Below are 17,693 nucleotides of genomic sequence, written 5' to 3' on the forward strand. Positions count from 1 at the left end.
ATTTATTACAGTGATGGCAAAGCTGAATTTTTTGCAGTCTTTACTCCTGTCTTCAGTATCACATGATCCTTCAGAAATTATTATAATATAGCCTACTGATTCGGTGCTCCAGAAATATTTCTTATTATTATCAGTGTTGAAAACAGTTGTGTTGCTTAATATTTTTGTGGAAACTGTGATGTTGTTTTTTCAGAATTCTTTGATGATTTGTGTTTATTTGAAACCTTTTGTAACATTTTAAAAGTCTTTACTGTCAGGACTTTAATGTGTCTTTCTTTAATAAAGTAAAGTAAAGTAAAATAATGACCCCAAACTTGTGAACAGTTGTGAATAACAGAAGCAAATAGGGCCATAAACTAGAGGTCTACACGGGTCCAAAAATTCGAACTCGAACCCGAAGAGACCCGTAAATGTGCTACACTGAACAATGTACTACCCGGAACCGACGCAAACCGTCAATTATTTTAAAGATGGACCCGAACCCGGCCGGGAAGACACAGACCTGACTGGACCCGATCGGCACATATTCCACAGTAAATTGCTATTAACAAGTCGATAAACAAGTTGCGAAAATGAAACGTTTTGTCTTACCTAATGTAAGAAGCCTTCTCCCTTGTACCTGACTGTGATGCACACAATCCTCCTTGCCAAGAAAGTTCCCTCCATGTTATTCCTCTCTTGCCAATTGAAATGCGTAATCCACTCATTATTTCAGTTTCAAACGTCCAATTGCTGTCACGGTGACGGATGACAAATGCGACTTTGCAGTTTTGCATTTTTTGTATCTCGAGTCAACTTGCATAATAATTTAGACCGTTTGCCCATTTGGATTATAATAATGATTGCTCGTCCATTGCATGGCTGCTGACGTTAGCTTTACTTATTTGCTATCACCTGTGCTCTCTGAACCGAGTCTGAGCTAAATTTTTAAATATAACAACAAGACAGTTCATTCATAATGTTATTTAAAAAATAATAATAACTCACATTACTCATGAAGGTATCCATTATCACTGTGAGTGTGCATTAACTCCGCCCACCCTGCTTCTGATGACGTCGCTCGTGTTTTAAATGCGTAATCCACTCATTATTCCAGTTTCAAAAGTCCACTTGCTGTCATGGTGACGGATGACAAATGCGACTTTGCAGTTTTGCATTTTTTGTATCTCGAGTCAACTTGCATAATAATTTAGACTGTTTGCCCATTTGGATTATAATAACGATTGCTCGTCCAGTGCCATGGCTGCTGCCGTTAGCTTTACTTATTTGCTATCACCTGTGCTCTCTGAACCGAGTCTGAGCTAAATTTTTAAATATAACAACAAGACAGTTCATTCATAATGTTATTTAAAAAATAATAATAACTCACATTACTCATGAAGGTATCCATTATCACTGTGAGTGTGCATTAACTCCGCCCACCCTGCTTCTGATGACGTCGCTCGTGTTTTATTTTCTTTTTTCTCCACCTTATTTCAAATTACCGACTCACACTTTTCTCATCCTAATTTTACAAGTTGAAAGTTACAAAACAACACACGCACAGCGCTGACTGACTCTGATAACGGCCGGGTGTTCTCCGAGTCCGATCGACTCGGGTATTACACACAATGTTAAACAGACCTGGGACCCGACTGACCATTTAAAATATAGCCCCGAACCCGTACGGATCCCGGGTCGGGTCCCGGGTCTCGGGTCCTCCGTGTAGACCTCTACCATAAACATCGCACACTGTTTCAGTTGTATAGCCATAAGATGTGAATAATAGGTGGGGTTATCATTTTAGTCTCAAAATTCACTTTTAAGCTTTTCTGTGTGAAGTTACATCTAATTTTACACAGTCCTAAACCTAAAACCCTAACATGACTGTAAAATTATTGTTTAAAACTGCTTTACAGCTCAAATAATACACATTTATACTAATGTTTTATTTTTATACACATTTATACTTGTATTAATAATACACATTAATACATTTAACATAAAAAAAATAATTTACCGTAATTATAAGCTTCACAATCCTGCTATTAAAACCTCAATGATTGCTTTTTTTGTGGTTATTATACCACAAAAAATGCTATATGGAGCTTAACTGGTATTGAACTTTCCTTTCTTGCATTCTGGTTGAAACAAGAAAGGTCAAGTCCTTCATCTTTTTGAGCCTTCATTTCGATCGTTCACAAACGTAGCCTCTTCCGGATGGCTCTCTTCATGGGAAGAACAGGATCTCAAAGCCTCTCCTTCTCAGGAGCAGCCAGCCTCACCTGTAGAGAGGGAGAAGAAAGAGTGGGAGATGCAGGAGACAGAGATACTGCCCTCAGGGTGTGAATTCTCATTTATCTGTTAGTGTCCATCTCTCCATGCTGGAGGTGAAGGATAGAGCGGGCTGGGGAAGGGATGAGGCAAGAGCTTATTTCTTTGAGAGACGGGGATTTAGAGAGAAATCATATCAAAACCCTTCACTTGTGAGGAGTATGTGTGTGTAATGGTCTAACTGAGTCCACACACAGTATACAAGAACTGGATTTTTGTGTGCATAGAATTGATGACTTCTGTCATTATTTACACAATACGCATTTTGATCCAATCCTGATTGTATTCTTTACTGTAAAACGTGCAACAAATGCTACCTTACAGAGATATTTCTACCTGATATAACCTGTAGATTAAGTTGTGTTGGTGTAACCTAATGTATTTAGGCATTCATTGATGTTAAATAATATTTTCGAATAAGATCTTAAATACAGTCTAATAATTTTTATCTTACCACATGCAACACATTTTTAGACAATACAAAAGGTAGAATAGCATGAACAATGTCATTCTTTTGAATTAGGGATGCACCGATACCACTTTTTCCAGTACTCGCCCGATACCGATATTTTTATTGCATTTGTACATTTTTTAAATATTGGGTACAGAAACCAAAAGGGTATGTATAATGTTAGTTGGTTCGCTTAATTTATCAAATAGATACAGTCAAACCAAAATGTATTCAGACACCTTCAACATTTCTCACATTATCACAGTTTATTCGCTTTAGTTTAGAAAATGATAATAAAATATGACAAGAACTCAGATATATTTTCAGATATAGAAGTCGCGTCTTTTCATCTGAAACGTGCTGCGATTTATATTCCAAAGCCACTCATATAATGCAGAAACACTCAAGCAAGCAAAACACACACAACGCGTGCAGGTATTTGTACTGATGCAGAATAGTACAGCCTAACGCATTTCACACAGGCTGCTAGATTCACTTTCGCCAGAAAGTCGTGTATGCCTAAGGTTAAAAAAATCAATGATGTTTATAGTGAATGCCCCTATAAATGGTCTTATTTTTACGATTTCGTTTTAATCCAAATGATGTGTGTGCTAAGTGAGTGAACATCAAAGATCATACAACAGAAGTGCACTCTCTCTCTCGTTCTCTGTCTCTCTCTCGCTCTCTCTCTCTCTATCTTTCTCTCGCTCTCTCTCTCTCCTTACCGTTAAGTAACTTGTGCATTGTTTTACTTACTTGTTTTTGACATATCTGACCGAGCTACACACTTTCCAGTGATGTCTGTGAGAAAGATATATTCACTCGACACAAAGCATATCTGCGCCGCCGTGCGCTGAATCTACTCAGCGTGATTTGTTTATCAGCTCGCACACATCAGCTATACAGGCGTTAATACTGAATGTTTAACATTATATTCATTGCATACATATACTTCGTAGTAGACATCCTTAACTCCTTTCTGCTGTCTGTTGTTCTGTTGTCAGTGTTTCTTTGTTTGAATATGGCGCTTATCACATGCTGTGTGGTATCGGCGTTTGGTATCGGGGCATTTTAACGAGTACGAGTATGAGTACAGGAGACCAGTATCGGGCCCGATACCCTGGTATCGGTATCGGTGCATCCCTGTTTTGAATGAAAAGAAAGTATAATGACAAAAAAGGGCATTAATTAAAATAAAGAAGTGTGATTTTTGTCATAAAGGAGCTCAACAGATGACAACTCAGATCCTTTGTCATTGTCATTATATGGAAATTTGTCAGTACATTTGATTGCATTTCTCATATCATTTGCTTGTCAATTACTGCAGCAGAACTGCAGTCAGAACCTGAAAACCAACACACGCTAATTCCATTGAACCCTTGCAAAGACTACTGGAATGTCGGCCAGAATATACCCGTCATCCGCCTTCCCTCGTCATTCTCTTTCTATCTCTGTGGTACTTCTCTGCATTTTTCAATAGCTTGCTCTTGGTCTAAAAACCAGCTATATGTGACTAGAACTAGGTTATGAAAGCATGTTTCTCAATAAAATCTCATTCAAAATGTAAAAGCTTGCAGTCCATATAAAGCTGTAACAGTAAAAGAGTATGCATGCATTTCTGAAGGACTGAGCCATGATATGCAGCCATGCATCTATTTATTTTTACCCAAGGGCTGGAATAACATTTCACTGCAACTAATCACTGATTGAATTGATGTCATATGAGAATTACTCACATCCTTAACACGCAATGCACCATCATTTCATCAGACTGAAAAGATGTGTACCTGTGCATCCATAAATTCATTCATTCATCCAACCGTGCTTGGGAAAAGCATGTTTCCATGTGGAAATAATTGCTTTGCATGGCACTAGGGTTTAAGAATGTTAGTGCACAGCTTATGCTGTTTAAAAAAATCTCCTGGGCAAATAATGACCATTGCAATGTTCCCCTCTCCTGTTCTCTCTCTCTCTGTGCTGTTTTATAGACCTAAAGTGAATCCAATTTTCTCCTATCAGCTCGGCAATGTTCTCACATCCATAATGACAACCTCCCAGTCCAATTACAGAAAATTAACGAAGCCTCATTGAACAATTCTAAATATTTAACGAGAGAGATCTCTACATGCTCGTAGGGCTGAATGGGGCCATCGCTGGTAGCAAATGTGCGTAAGGTTATGTGAGAATAAGATAACATTCTGGAAAAGCCTGGGACGTATCTACTCTTTTGTATTACCATGATTGATTTAGCAAAAGTCACTGTCAGAAAAAAAGATACAATGGCTGGAGCTATTAGGAGGGCAGTGTATGCATTCTTAGCTAGCTGTGCGGAAGTCGTACATCACTAGCATTGTCTCTGTGCTGAATTCAGTTCGATTTAAATGACATTCACCAACACTGATGGCAGAATTTGGAATCTCCACTTGTATTTGTAATAAAGACCCATAGCAATGTGCTGCTGACTGATATTATTGTAATTATTTTCATCACTGTTGACCCATAAACTGTATTTTGGCTTTGAAGGAATTCTCTCTGGTTGCTTAATACTGAAGCCAGAAAACAAACTGTGTCCATTTTTTTCTGGCCTGACAGCCCTCAGTCTGTTAGTACACACACTGATGCTATTACAACTGACCACATGAGAAGGAATAGACTAATATTTGCCTACTGTAGGATACTAAACTAAATTAAAAAGATTTTGTATTGTCAGTTACACCTGCATTCAAATAAGTTTTAGCCTTTAGCCTCAAATGGCCATATGTCAAATGACTATACCTGATGCATACTGTGCACAAAAATGTGGCCGAAATCATAATTGCAGTCTTTGAAAGATATCCAGGGTGTTGTTTGAGGCACTTACAAGTGAGTAAATTAAATATCTAAGGTAATCAGAATTTAAAAACAGAGGAAACGTGAATGCACAATTAAATATCCAGTATTGACTGATATTATACATTTTCATTTAGATTTATGCATTTGGCAGATGCTTTTATTCAAAAAGGCTCGCATTTTATCAGTTCTAGCTTTTCCTGGGAATCAAACTCATAACATTGCCATTGCTAGTGCTATGCTCTACTGTTTAGAAAGGCTCTTGTATCTTGTATTTTTAAGAAAAAAGTGTTGGTATTAGTGTGTTAGTTTGTGTTTATATGTGAATGGAGGGTTTTTTTATTGCTCCATTTGGCTGGCCTTTGCTTGTTGTATATTGGAAAGGCGGTAACATAAGGCTGTGAGTCTAAAGAGTGAGACAGGGATAGAGAGACACATACAAATAAAAAGTTATACTTATACTGGCTTTCAAGCAGCTGGCGATGAAACAGACAGACAGGCAGCAGTCACATAAACCAGAGTGAAAGAAGTAGGTCAGAACGATGGAGAAATGGAGAGAGAGAGATTGTCTTGAGAGACTCTGAGCTGGTGAGGAGAAGGAGAATGGAAATGATGGGATGAGTTTCATGCCCTCTTTTGTTTTCATCTCTATTTTCATCTCGGGTTCAGGGAGGAGATGGTGTGATGATGCCACGGGAGGCAAACAGGGGTCAGCTGGCACCTGAAGTGGTGTTGAGTGACATTGATTGTCAGAAGACTCTACTAAATTACGGGAAACACCAGACTCTATGTTATTCATGCTGAGAGATGTGACAGCACCATGCAATTTGATGTACATTGTGAACGTTTGTTCTTTCAGTTTTTCACACACACACACACACACACAGGTTTCCATGTTTTATGGGAACATTACATAATGTTTTTTCTACTGTACAAACTGTATTTTCTATGCTCTTTGCAAAACTTTCTGCATTTTTAGATTTTCAAAAAAAAGCATTCTCTATGATTTATAAGCTTGTTTCCTCATAAGGGACTGAAAAAGGTCAAAACACAAGGTGAAAATTTACTCTCCTTGTGGGGACATTTAGTCACCATAACAAAGGGAATACAAGTACACACACACATACATGCACTTTAGAAATCAACAAGACTATCAACAACATGTGATAGATTCATAACATTTTACATCATTTAACTTTCCTTATTTATTTTTATCATTATTAATATTATTTTATAATTTTCTTGATATGTTGGATGGGAAGCCAGCAGTACTTAAACAATCCACTTGTCAAAAATAAATAAATAAATAAATCAAGGCTTATAATATAAAAAAAATTTAAATTGAGTTTCTATGTCTAATTTATTTCTAATTAGTTTATCACTCATTAGTTAAAAAAAAACATTATTCATTAGCTTACAAAATGTTCTCAGAGATTCATTAGTTTCTATTTCAAATTAAAAGTTATTGCAGCATCTGGTATTACTTAATGTTTAATTGAAAAAAAAATCAGCACAAGATGATTGTCAATATTGGCATTTTTATTTTTAATGCAGGTGGGTTGTAAAGGTTTAAAGTTGTATATGATATGCACAATGCATCAGAAAGCAAAACCAGAATTAAAATGTTGCCCTTAATGCCCTGTTATTTTAGTTTTGGTTTTTTTCCCAGTTATGTTAGTTTTTGTTTTAATTTCAGTTAACAAAAATCTTTTCAAGTTTAACTTGTCTCTTTTAGATAAAGAAGGTGCTTCAGACATCACAACAAGCATTTTAGTTATGATATTTAATGAAAACAAGCTTTAGTGTTCAATGAAGCCCAAAATAAATGAGTCTAAACTGTGTGAAAATACAATATCACAATCACAGACATTTCTCAAAGGACCTTATACGTTGACCAAAAATCAGCAGATGATTTTCTCTGTAACTTTTGCAAAAGGTATGTGAGAAAACCAAAGATATGTTTATTTTGGATGGGATAGAAATCACAAAGTTCATTAATTTCCATAAAGCACAAATTTTAAGCGACTTACTCAGGAAAAATAATGACCCCTCACACCGGTGTACAGTATTCGATATTTAACAAGAAGTGTAAGCACTGCTCTGCTTTTTTGAGCTCAGAGATCATGACACAAAGGATCAAGCTAGCTGTGCAAATTTAGCTCATTAAAAGTAACAGGCTAATCTCCATCTAATGATCACCTCAACATCTGTCAGCAATAGCTCGCATTTGGAAACGCCACCTGCTTCAAAGACCAGGCCCATATGAACGGCAACCACCTGACAAACACAAGCCTTTTTCCGTTTCGCTGTTTCCTTTCAGGCTTTTTGCCCATTTTATCATTGAGATCATAAAATGGGCACAGACTGTGCTGTGAAACAATAAGCAGATTTATCAGTTATGAATATGAACTAGATTAAAGGTTGAATTAGAGAAGCGGCCCTGCTCTGCCAATTGAACAGATTTTGAGAGATAGTGACACAATGATTCTCTCCAACAAAGAACCTAGAGTGAATCAAATAAAAATAGCAAGTCATTTTTGCACAGCATTTGCTCACCCTCACTCTTGTGTGTTCAGGGTCAATGGCAGCGCTGCTACGCCAGATGGATTGGAGTGTGCTTGTTCTGCATTGTCAGCTGGCTGGTTGTGGTTGTTATTAGAATACAGAACAGCACATCCCTGAAAAGAAAAATTATATAATTTGCTGAAAAATTAACCATTTATTAGTGTTGATACGACTTTGACGTTTTTCATTTAGTTCAGTTGTCTTCCATAAAAGCTTGTATCAAATAAATAACAGTGCCTTTCTTTACTTCATCCTTTTTATATCTGAAAAGTCAAGGATCATGTTAGTTTACTGTGTTTTGAGAATAATGCTGATATTTATTGTACTGTACACAAACATGTGCTTAACCGTCTCATTTCCTTTCTGTCCCTCTCTCCATAGTTGACTCCGGCGCAGCCCTGTCGCGCCCACAGCGCCCCCTCTCGGCCCGGACGGCCCACCATGCCCCGGCCATGAAGGGCTACCAGGTGAGTCGCAGTTTGTCACAACACTCCTCTGGGCCTTGCTACCGCATGCCTGAGGACTGCGACACTGCACGGGACTATATGCACCACCCTGACCACTACCAGGGGCACAATGACCACCCCTACTACCCGCCTGGTGGGCCCCCTGAACCATTGGCCATGGTCCCATCTGGTGGAGGCACTTTCCCTCGGTCACACCCCAGTCAGCCACAGGCCTATGACTCCACCTGTGAAGAGTGTTTATCCTCTGCAGGGCATGGGCATGGTCATGGGGCAAAGATGCACCGTATCCCACCAAACCTTCTGGATCAGTTCGAGAAACAGTTGCCCTTCCATCCAGATGGCTTCCACACCCTGCAGTACCAACGCACAGCCAGTGGGGAACAACGCAGTGAGAGTCCGAGTCGCATAAGGCATCTGGTGAACTCTGTCCAGCGTCTCTTCGCCAAGTCACATTCACTGGAGGCACCCTCTAAACGAGAGTTTAATGGCACCCGTGGGGGAGAGTACCGGGACAGAGATAGAGGACACCGTAGTGGTGGCGAGGAAAGCGGTGGACATCATTATTCAGGAACGCACCAGTCTCGTTCAGCCCGTCGGAACAAAAGCCGAGAACGAAGCAAGAGTGGAGACTCCCGTCACGAGTCTCGAAGCTCCCGCCACCGGAGCAAAACAGCTGGATGGTGGAGTTCCGATGACAACCTGGACAGTGACAGCAGCTTTCTGGTGGGTGCAGGTAGAGGGGGACGTGGATATCCCACCGGACACGAGACCCTGGATGCTGCCATCCAGGAGCTTACCTTGAGGAAATCTAAGGGACCACCTCCAGGAGAGTGCCTGGCTTGCACCAACATAGCCAAGGCAGGAGAAAGCGGACACTCTCTGAAAAGGAGCACGTGGTCGGCCATGACAGTCAGTCAGGCTAGAGAGGTCTATCCATCTTCCCGTGAAGGAGGAGGTGGAGGTGGATATGAGAAGGCATTGGTTCCTCTAGATCCCAAAATGAAGGAACGATCACTCCACTATCTGCAGGCAAGTTCTATCTATCTATCTATCTATCTATCTATCTATCTGTCTATCTATCCATCCATCCATCCATCCGTCTAAAAAGGCATTGTCAATTAATTCTGAATGGCATACAACCCCCAGTATGTAAGTGAGACAAACTTTTACAACATGTGAGCCCATTTTCAAGTCAGTGCAGTGACCCCAAATTGGCTCCCACTGAGATTTCAATATTTATGTGGTGTCTCTGTTCTCAAATACAATCAGTCTGCTGTCCTTATTGACTTGCAGATTCATTTCATTGTCAAAAGAATTAATCTGTCTGCAGAGATGGGGATCAGCACTAAATGACAATTTCTGAGTGAAAGAAAAAAAATAACTTGATGATTATGTTTGTTATCAGCTGCTAGCTGTGAAGAATTGAGGCTGATGCTATTTCCAGCCTCTGTCAGCTCAGTGTGAAAGGGTGAAAAACATCATTGGAGGATACAGGAAAACAACACATTAACCCTTGGCCTTCACAAAACACACTGTGAACACTCACAAACGCTGCTATTGATATCACCAGCAAGCTGTGTGCTCCATTTCTCCTACTCATCTGCTCAATTGCACACACAACTCTGACATCCTGCTTTGTGATATCAAGTATACAAGAATACAGGATGCTTCTTAGCATCATAATTCAGCATTATTAGTGTCATGTGTGACTGCCTGGCAGTGGTTCTCAAACTTTTTTGGTCGCGCCCCCGTTAAACCTATAAAAAAATGCCCCACACTTTGAGAATCACTGCTATATGGTTTAAAGGGGTCCTATTATGCTTTTTCACTTTTTCAACTTTAGTTAGTCTGTAAAGTTGCTCTTTGAGCATAAAAACGATCTGCAAAGTTACAAAGCTCAAAGTCCACTTCAAAAGCAGATATTTTATTTAACAGAAATCACTTTTCAAAAACTACAACGAATGATTCCTTATATTTTCCGGGATTTGTGAAATCACAAATATCAACGAATGAGACGAGACCTGGTTGAGCTGCACTAGAGAAGGCAATGAGTGTTATCACTATGTCAGAGACACGCTAGCTTTCCCAAGGCAGATAAACTTAGAGTGGTCTCAATGATTTGATTTTGACGCAATATTTACACTGAAGCTCGCAGGAAGCTATGGTAAGGGACATGACATTTTCCGACCAGGTGTAGAGTGCTGCCAATCACAACACACACTGGCCCAGCTAACCAATCACAGCACATTTCGTATTTCAGAAGGTGGGCCTTCATTTTATACAGGAACTATTCGAGCCGTTCATGCCAGACTGGGGAGAGAGGTGTTGTAATAATGTAAAATATGTGAAAAATAATGTGTTTTTCGAACAACCTAGTATGAGAGCCTGTTCTAGTACACCCCCAAAACAAAATCGAGACTTTGTAAAAGAGCATAATAGGACCCCTTTAAAGGGGTCATGAACTGAGAAATCAAAATTCCCTTGATCTTTTGACATATAAGAGGTAATTTTACTATAAAAACATCCTGTAAGTATTCAGAACTCAAAACTTTCTCGTTAGTCTAAAAACAGCTTATATTGAAGCCAATCTTCCAAAACAACATGTTGTGGAATGTGCCACTTTATGATGTAATAGTGTGGCTAAACACCGCCTCCACAGAAGATCAACACCTGCTTCTACAGTACTGCCTGTTTAGCCCCGCCCACAGATTCATGCATGTAGTGTAAATAACGAGAGAGGCAAATGCAGTTCTACGCAGAAACCAAACGACAAAGATGGCTCTGAAGACAACAGGACACTGTACAATGCAAAGTTGTGGAAAACAGTCTTTGCATCGCGTTCCTTCTGATCCCAGCATTAGGAAAGAGTGGATGAACTTTATTTTTAATGATGTTCCAGACCGCGTCAGTAAGAACTTGGTCCTTTGTTCACTTCATTTTACCACAGATTCGTTTACAAACAAAGCACAGTTCGAAACAGGATTTTCATAAAGATTGAAATTAAAAAGACGATGCTGTGTCGGCTATATCGGATACGATATTAATGTTGCAACCCAAGTGTAAGTAACTGTTTTTATTACATGTTCACTATTGCTTTGTTATTATAGATCGTTTGATATAATAATATAGATATTGATAAGATTTTGACTTTTTGTTAAACCTATGAATGAATGAGTACCACAGTACTTTTTGAAAAAGGATGTTTAGTTTTGAAATTATTTCAAATAAGTCTCCAGCAATATATGCTGTTAAAATCACAACTTCAGAAAACACATGAACAATGACACACACTGACATCTGTAAGTCCTGTCCTAAGGTGTACTGTGTGTCCTTCTGGTTCCTTGATGAATGAGGAGCACATAGTGTAATTGGACTCAGTTATTGTTTTCCTTTCTGTCTTTCTCTTTCTTCTCACACATATACTGTTAGGCTGTTAGACTCACCCACTGCGAACACATCTAGACCTGCTACCACAAATACTTACAAACCCGATTCCAAAAAAGTTGGGACACTGTACAAATTGTGAATAAAAACAGAATGCAATGATGTGGAAGTTTCAAATGTCAATATTTTATTCAGAATACAACATAGATGACATATCAAATGTTTAAACGACACACAAACGGGGGAGGAAACTATATCTGACATGACATCAGGTTAAATGAGGATAATTGTTCTCCTATGCACTCTATCACACCTCCCATCGAGTGTCAGCATATGGTTATGTTTCTAAGGTAACATGATGGAGCTCTAAGAGCAATGTCTCCAAGATGCTTCAAGAGACCTTCCTGCAAAGCTACAGTACTGTTAAAAGTTTTAAAAATGAGGATGCTGTCAAAAATAATGTCAGTAATAGATTTTTATTTATCAATTAACTTATATTAACTAAATTAAATCAACATTTGGTGTGACCACCATTTGGGTTTAAAGCAGCTTTTGCCCTAGGTGCATTAGCGCATAGTTCTTCAGGGAGGTCTCTTGAAGCTTCTTGGAGACGTTCCCACATTTCTTCTGGATTTAGTTTGTCTCAGTTTGTTCTGTTTCTTCATGTAATCTCAGACAGACTGGATGATGATGAGATCAGATCTCTGTGTGGAGCACTGGCTGTTGTCAGAGATTGTTGCGCAAACAAAAATCTCACTGGATTATCACAATTAATGGCTAAATTGATGTTTGGAAATGTAAACTGATATTTCCTACTGACACACTACAGCATACGATAGAAATTATTAACTAAATTAAATCAACATTTGGTGTGACCATCCTTTGCATAGCAGTTTTCTCCCTAGGTGCACATAGTTTCTTAGGTAACTTTGCAGGTACGTCTCTTGAAGCATCTTGGAGACATTGCCACAGTTCTTCTGGATTTAGTCTGTCTCAGTTTGTTCTGTTTCTTCATGTAATCTCAGACAGACTGGATGATGATGAGATCAGATCTCTGTGTGGAGCACTGGCTGTTGTCAGAGATTGTTGCGCAAACAAAAATCTCACTGGATTATCACAATTAATGGCTAAATTGATGTTTGGAAATGTAAACTGATATTTCCTACTGACACACTACAGCATACGATAGAAATAACTGACTTAAAACCATTTTTAGCTGGTGAAAATACTAGTGTTCTAATAATTTTGGCCACCACTGTATATAAAGAATAAAAAAGAACGGCTTTGACATTTTTCTAATTACTCCTTTTGTGTTCCACAGATGTTTAGTTTTTTTGTCTAAAGCAAACATTCTGTGGAAGGTGTGACTAGACTTTACTAAATTTAGATGTAAGTGGGTGATTTCTGCAGCGTTTTAGATATTTTTCCCCCAGTTGCCTGCATGACACTTCTTTTCTTATAGTAGTATTGAAAGAAAATATCAGGCTGTGCAGGGGAAGTGGTATGTCAAATAGCTTGTGGCCTTCTGGTTATCATTTTTGTTGCATTCATGCTATGTCGCATCATGCCTGGACTTCAAACACCTGGTGCACAATGAAAAGAAACCCCGTTTCAGAACAGTATAGACTGAATAGCAGCTGTGAGGAAGCACAATAAGCATCAGGTGTACCACATCTCATGGCTGCTCTCTCCCCGGGCTCTTCAGTGGGAGAGAGAGAAAAGTCAATGCTTTGTGATGGACATAACAACTGTGCTGTCTCTTGCATTATCTTCTATTGTTGCCCAGGGCGACAGGAACCTGCATAGAGGTCTTGCCCTGACACTAATTTAACTTCCTGTAATATTAGCTCTTGCAAGCTCCAATTACACAGAACATCAGCTTCACCCTGATAGAAAGACATCTGGTCAGTCACCACTATTGTTTAGCTAATTTGTCACAGAGAGACAACCAGTCAACATTCATACACTCCCACGCAGTATGATATACATCTGTAAATGGTTACTGTGTAGCTAGATACTGTACACTGTCATAGCCAGCAGTGTTGGAGAGTAAATAACTATAAGTAGCAACATGTCTAACTAAACTACATTATTCAGTTGCATGACAGCACCTCAGTTTTTTTTTTTAAACATCACAGCTTTTCTGGTAGCAAGCAAATTTTTCTAATGAGTTGCAGTGTGTAGCATGACAGTTACTATATTGCTGTTGCTGTTCATATTATGTTGAACAATACAAGCTGATAATCAAACATGCTTTCTTAAAAAAACACTTTCTCTATATGTTGAGAATTCCAAATCATTTTAGATAATTCGTTTTAAGGATTCACGATTAATCTGATTGTCCCTGCACTTTTTTGTAGCAAAACTGTTTTCAGCATTTTAATTATGTATTTTAGATTTTTTTTCTATAATGTTATCATGTAGTATTTAGTATATTCAGTGCAAATTTTGTGAATTATTATGATCAGAATAGAGATTGCCACCTTGTTTTAATTTAAGACTGGTCGTAACTTATTTAATTTGGTTAAAAAAAATGTAGATTTAGACTGATTACTGAGAACGCCGGCTCCTGAGTCATGATACTCTCGTGAATGAGCATCGAAGACTGACAAGGAAGAGACGAAATTGTTGAATAACGTTGTTATTTTTGTTCACTTTGCACACAAAAAGTATTCTCGTAGCTTCATAAAATTACGGTTGAACCCCTGATGTCACATGGACTATTTTAACGATGTCCTTACTACCTTTCTGGGCCTTGAACGTGGTAGCTTACTGATCAGATTTCATCAAAAATATCTTGATTTGTGCTCCAAAGATGAACAAAGGTCTTACAGGTTTAGAATGACATGAGGGTGAGTAATTAATGACAGAATTGTAATTTTTGGGTGAACTATAACTGGCCACAGGTATACACGGTATCTAGTAGTGTCAAGTGTATCTCCGCTGACCACTTGTGACCACTCACTGTCGTGCGTGATCTGAGGCATGTTTCGTCTGTATGTATGCGCCGTGACCTGCTAATGTAGAGGCCAGCATACAGACAGATAACCCGGAAGGCGCTGCTCATTAAATCATGAACGCGCTTGCAGGAAGTGTCACAGAGGAGAAGAAAAAGTTGAATAAAGTTGTTTTCTTTGCACACAAAAAGTGTTCTCGTCACTTCATTAAATTCAGATTGAACCACAGATGGCAGATGGACTATTTTGACGATGCCTTTCATACTTTTCTGGGCCGTGACAGTGTTAATTACTTGGCAGTCAATGGGACAGTCACAAGCCTCCCGGTTTTCATCCAAAATATCTTAAATTGTGTTCCGAGGATGAACAAAGCTTTTACAGGTTTGGAATGACATGTGATTAATGCCAAAATTTTAATTTTGGGTTGGAGTAACCTTTTAATACCAGGTGTAAACAGGACCTTTGTGTTAGTAGTTTGTAGATTAGCGGACTACTTTTAACAACATTTTTAAACTTTTAAACTTTAAAAAGTAGCTTGACTGTAGTTTGAATGCTTTATATCCTGAGTAGCTTGCAGTTTTGGAAGCTACAGTTTCAAAGTAGATTCTGACATCGAGATAACCCCCAAAGCCTGCATATAAACCCCATCAGTGCTCATTCTGGGTTCCATCATGAAGACCAACTGGTCCAGAGGAAATTGTGTGAGGTCTTACAGTGATAGCTGAAGGCTGAGCAGCTGACTCAGCTACCCTGAGCCTCTGGAGAGAAAGAAACCCAGTTGTGGGCTGCAGCTCAGTTGGGGGCTCATCGCAGGAGAGCAGTTTTTTGATGTGATCTGATCTGAAGACATGGGGATGAACCAGATGAATCCTCTGTTACAAGTCAGACGATCTGTGTCGCAATTAGCAGAGGAGCAGGAGGAAGTAAAATGTGTCAATATAATGAGAACGAATGTAAGAAAATAAGAGGATGAGAACAATAGCACAGGTTGCAAGGAAGGAAAGTGTGTTTTTGTGGGCAGGGGGATGGGGAATTATATGGACGACAAAAAAAAAGACATTCTTCAAAATATCTTCTTTTATGTTCCACAGAAGAAAGAAAATCATACAATTTAAGAACAACATCATGGGTAAGTGAATGAATACAAAATTGTAATTGTTGGGTGAACTGTCCCTTTAAATTAAAATTCTGTCATTATTTGCTCACCTGCACTTTACTCATTCCATGCACATTATGTCATTTTTAGTGATCTATTCATTCAAAATGGCCAATTATGTCAGAGTTATGCAAGAAAAACGGTATGACATTAATGCAGTGACATTACACGTACGTCTTTGCAGGAACAAATATTTTTTCTGCTGCATTAAAAGAACAAAATGGGAGTCTGAGGAAAAATGAAGAGAACAATGGAGACACTCAAACCAAGGATTAGAAATATCGATGATCAGCTTCTCCAGAAGAGGCCAATTGAATTCCTGATTCAAAATTATGTTTGTGTATTGGTGTGTTTTTGTGTAACTAAGTGCATGTGTGTATTAGAAGGAAGATAGGAGGGGGTGGAGCCAAGAGAAACAGAGATGGATAGAGAGATCAAGTCGCATCATCCTTTGAAAGAGATGACCTTTAAGTACCCCACTGAGTGGTCAACTGATAGATAATGCGTTCCTTATCTTGTGTGTGTGTGAGCACAAGCGCATCTCTCCTTGGTCATTTGGTGGTGGAAGTATCATCTTATGTCAGTGAAAGAAAGGGGTGAGAAAAGAAGTATAAAGCTGTCTGTTGAGGCACAACCTTCCATTGTTTTATATATTTGTCTACATGTTGGTGTATGCACTGCCTCTTTGGACAAAATGCCCCTGATAACTCCATACCTACAATCTTAAAGGGATAGTTCACTTTAAAATGAAAATAATTCTGCAATTCTGTTCTATGACAGTGTAAACAGGAAAAAAAACGCATGTATTCGGATATTTCGAGATCGGTTTCAGGCCTCAGTCATAGCCTATGTGTATAAAAATAGCTGTATTGTGATTATTAATATAGTAATTAATAATAAGAAAAGACGGATGAATTCACTCTAGCGATTTCAAACGGGTGTAGCTCAGTAATTTTTTGTCCGATTCCAACAAATCATAAATCACTGTGAAGGTCTTTTAATGGAGAATGTCTTTTTTTTTTATTGCTCATTGTGACTCGTTTTGTCAGCACAGGTTACATTATTCTCAGGAGGAAGCACATGTTGACGCGGTAAATGACAACAACGCTTGTGCGATGTTTCAGATGGTATGGTAAGTGTAAACACGTGAATCCGATATGGGTCACAATTGAAAGAACGTGTAAACGGACAGCCAAAAAAATCGGATATAGGCAACAAATCAGAATTGGGCATCAAGACCTGCAGTGTAAATGAGGCCTAAATGATGACATAATTTTTTATTGTTGGGTGAACTATCACTTTACATGTGCTAATCATTTTTAGATGTTTTATTTAATTCAATATTCCTGCATCCTCATAGTGAAAACTGAATGATTAACAAATATTTAACCCAGAGAATATGTACAGGTGCATCTCAATAAATTAGAATGTCATGGAAAAGTTCATTTATTTCAGTAATTCAACTCAAATTGTGAAACTCGTGTATTAAATAAATTCAATGCGCACAGACTGAAGTAGTTTAAGTCTTTGGTTCTTTTAATTGTGATGATTTTGGCTCACATTTAACAAAA

At 38.6% G+C, this 17,693-nt stretch overlaps 1 protein-coding gene across 2 annotated transcripts in view; it reads left to right on the forward strand.

The window, feature by feature from the left end:
• dlgap3 (discs, large (Drosophila) homolog-associated protein 3) overlaps positions 1 to 17,693 on the forward strand; it is a 170,074-nt gene that overhangs the window by 135,010 nt on the left and 17,371 nt on the right. For both annotated transcript variants that reach the window (XM_016248099.1, XM_016248100.1), the window contains one exon: positions 8,540 to 9,654. In XM_016248099.1, the coding sequence (XP_016103585.1) occupies positions 8,611 to 9,654 (1,044 nt within the window). In that variant the 5' untranslated portion in view covers positions 8,540 to 8,610. The remainder of the gene's footprint in view (positions 1 to 8,539; positions 9,655 to 17,693) is intronic.

The sequence above is a fragment of the Sinocyclocheilus grahami genome, unplaced genomic scaffold (assembly GCF_001515645.1).
Source record: "Sinocyclocheilus grahami isolate Dianchi unplaced genomic scaffold, SAMN03320097.WGS_v1.1 scaffold865.1, whole genome shotgun sequence".
NCBI lineage: Eukaryota > Metazoa > Chordata > Actinopteri > Cypriniformes > Cyprinidae > Sinocyclocheilus > Sinocyclocheilus grahami.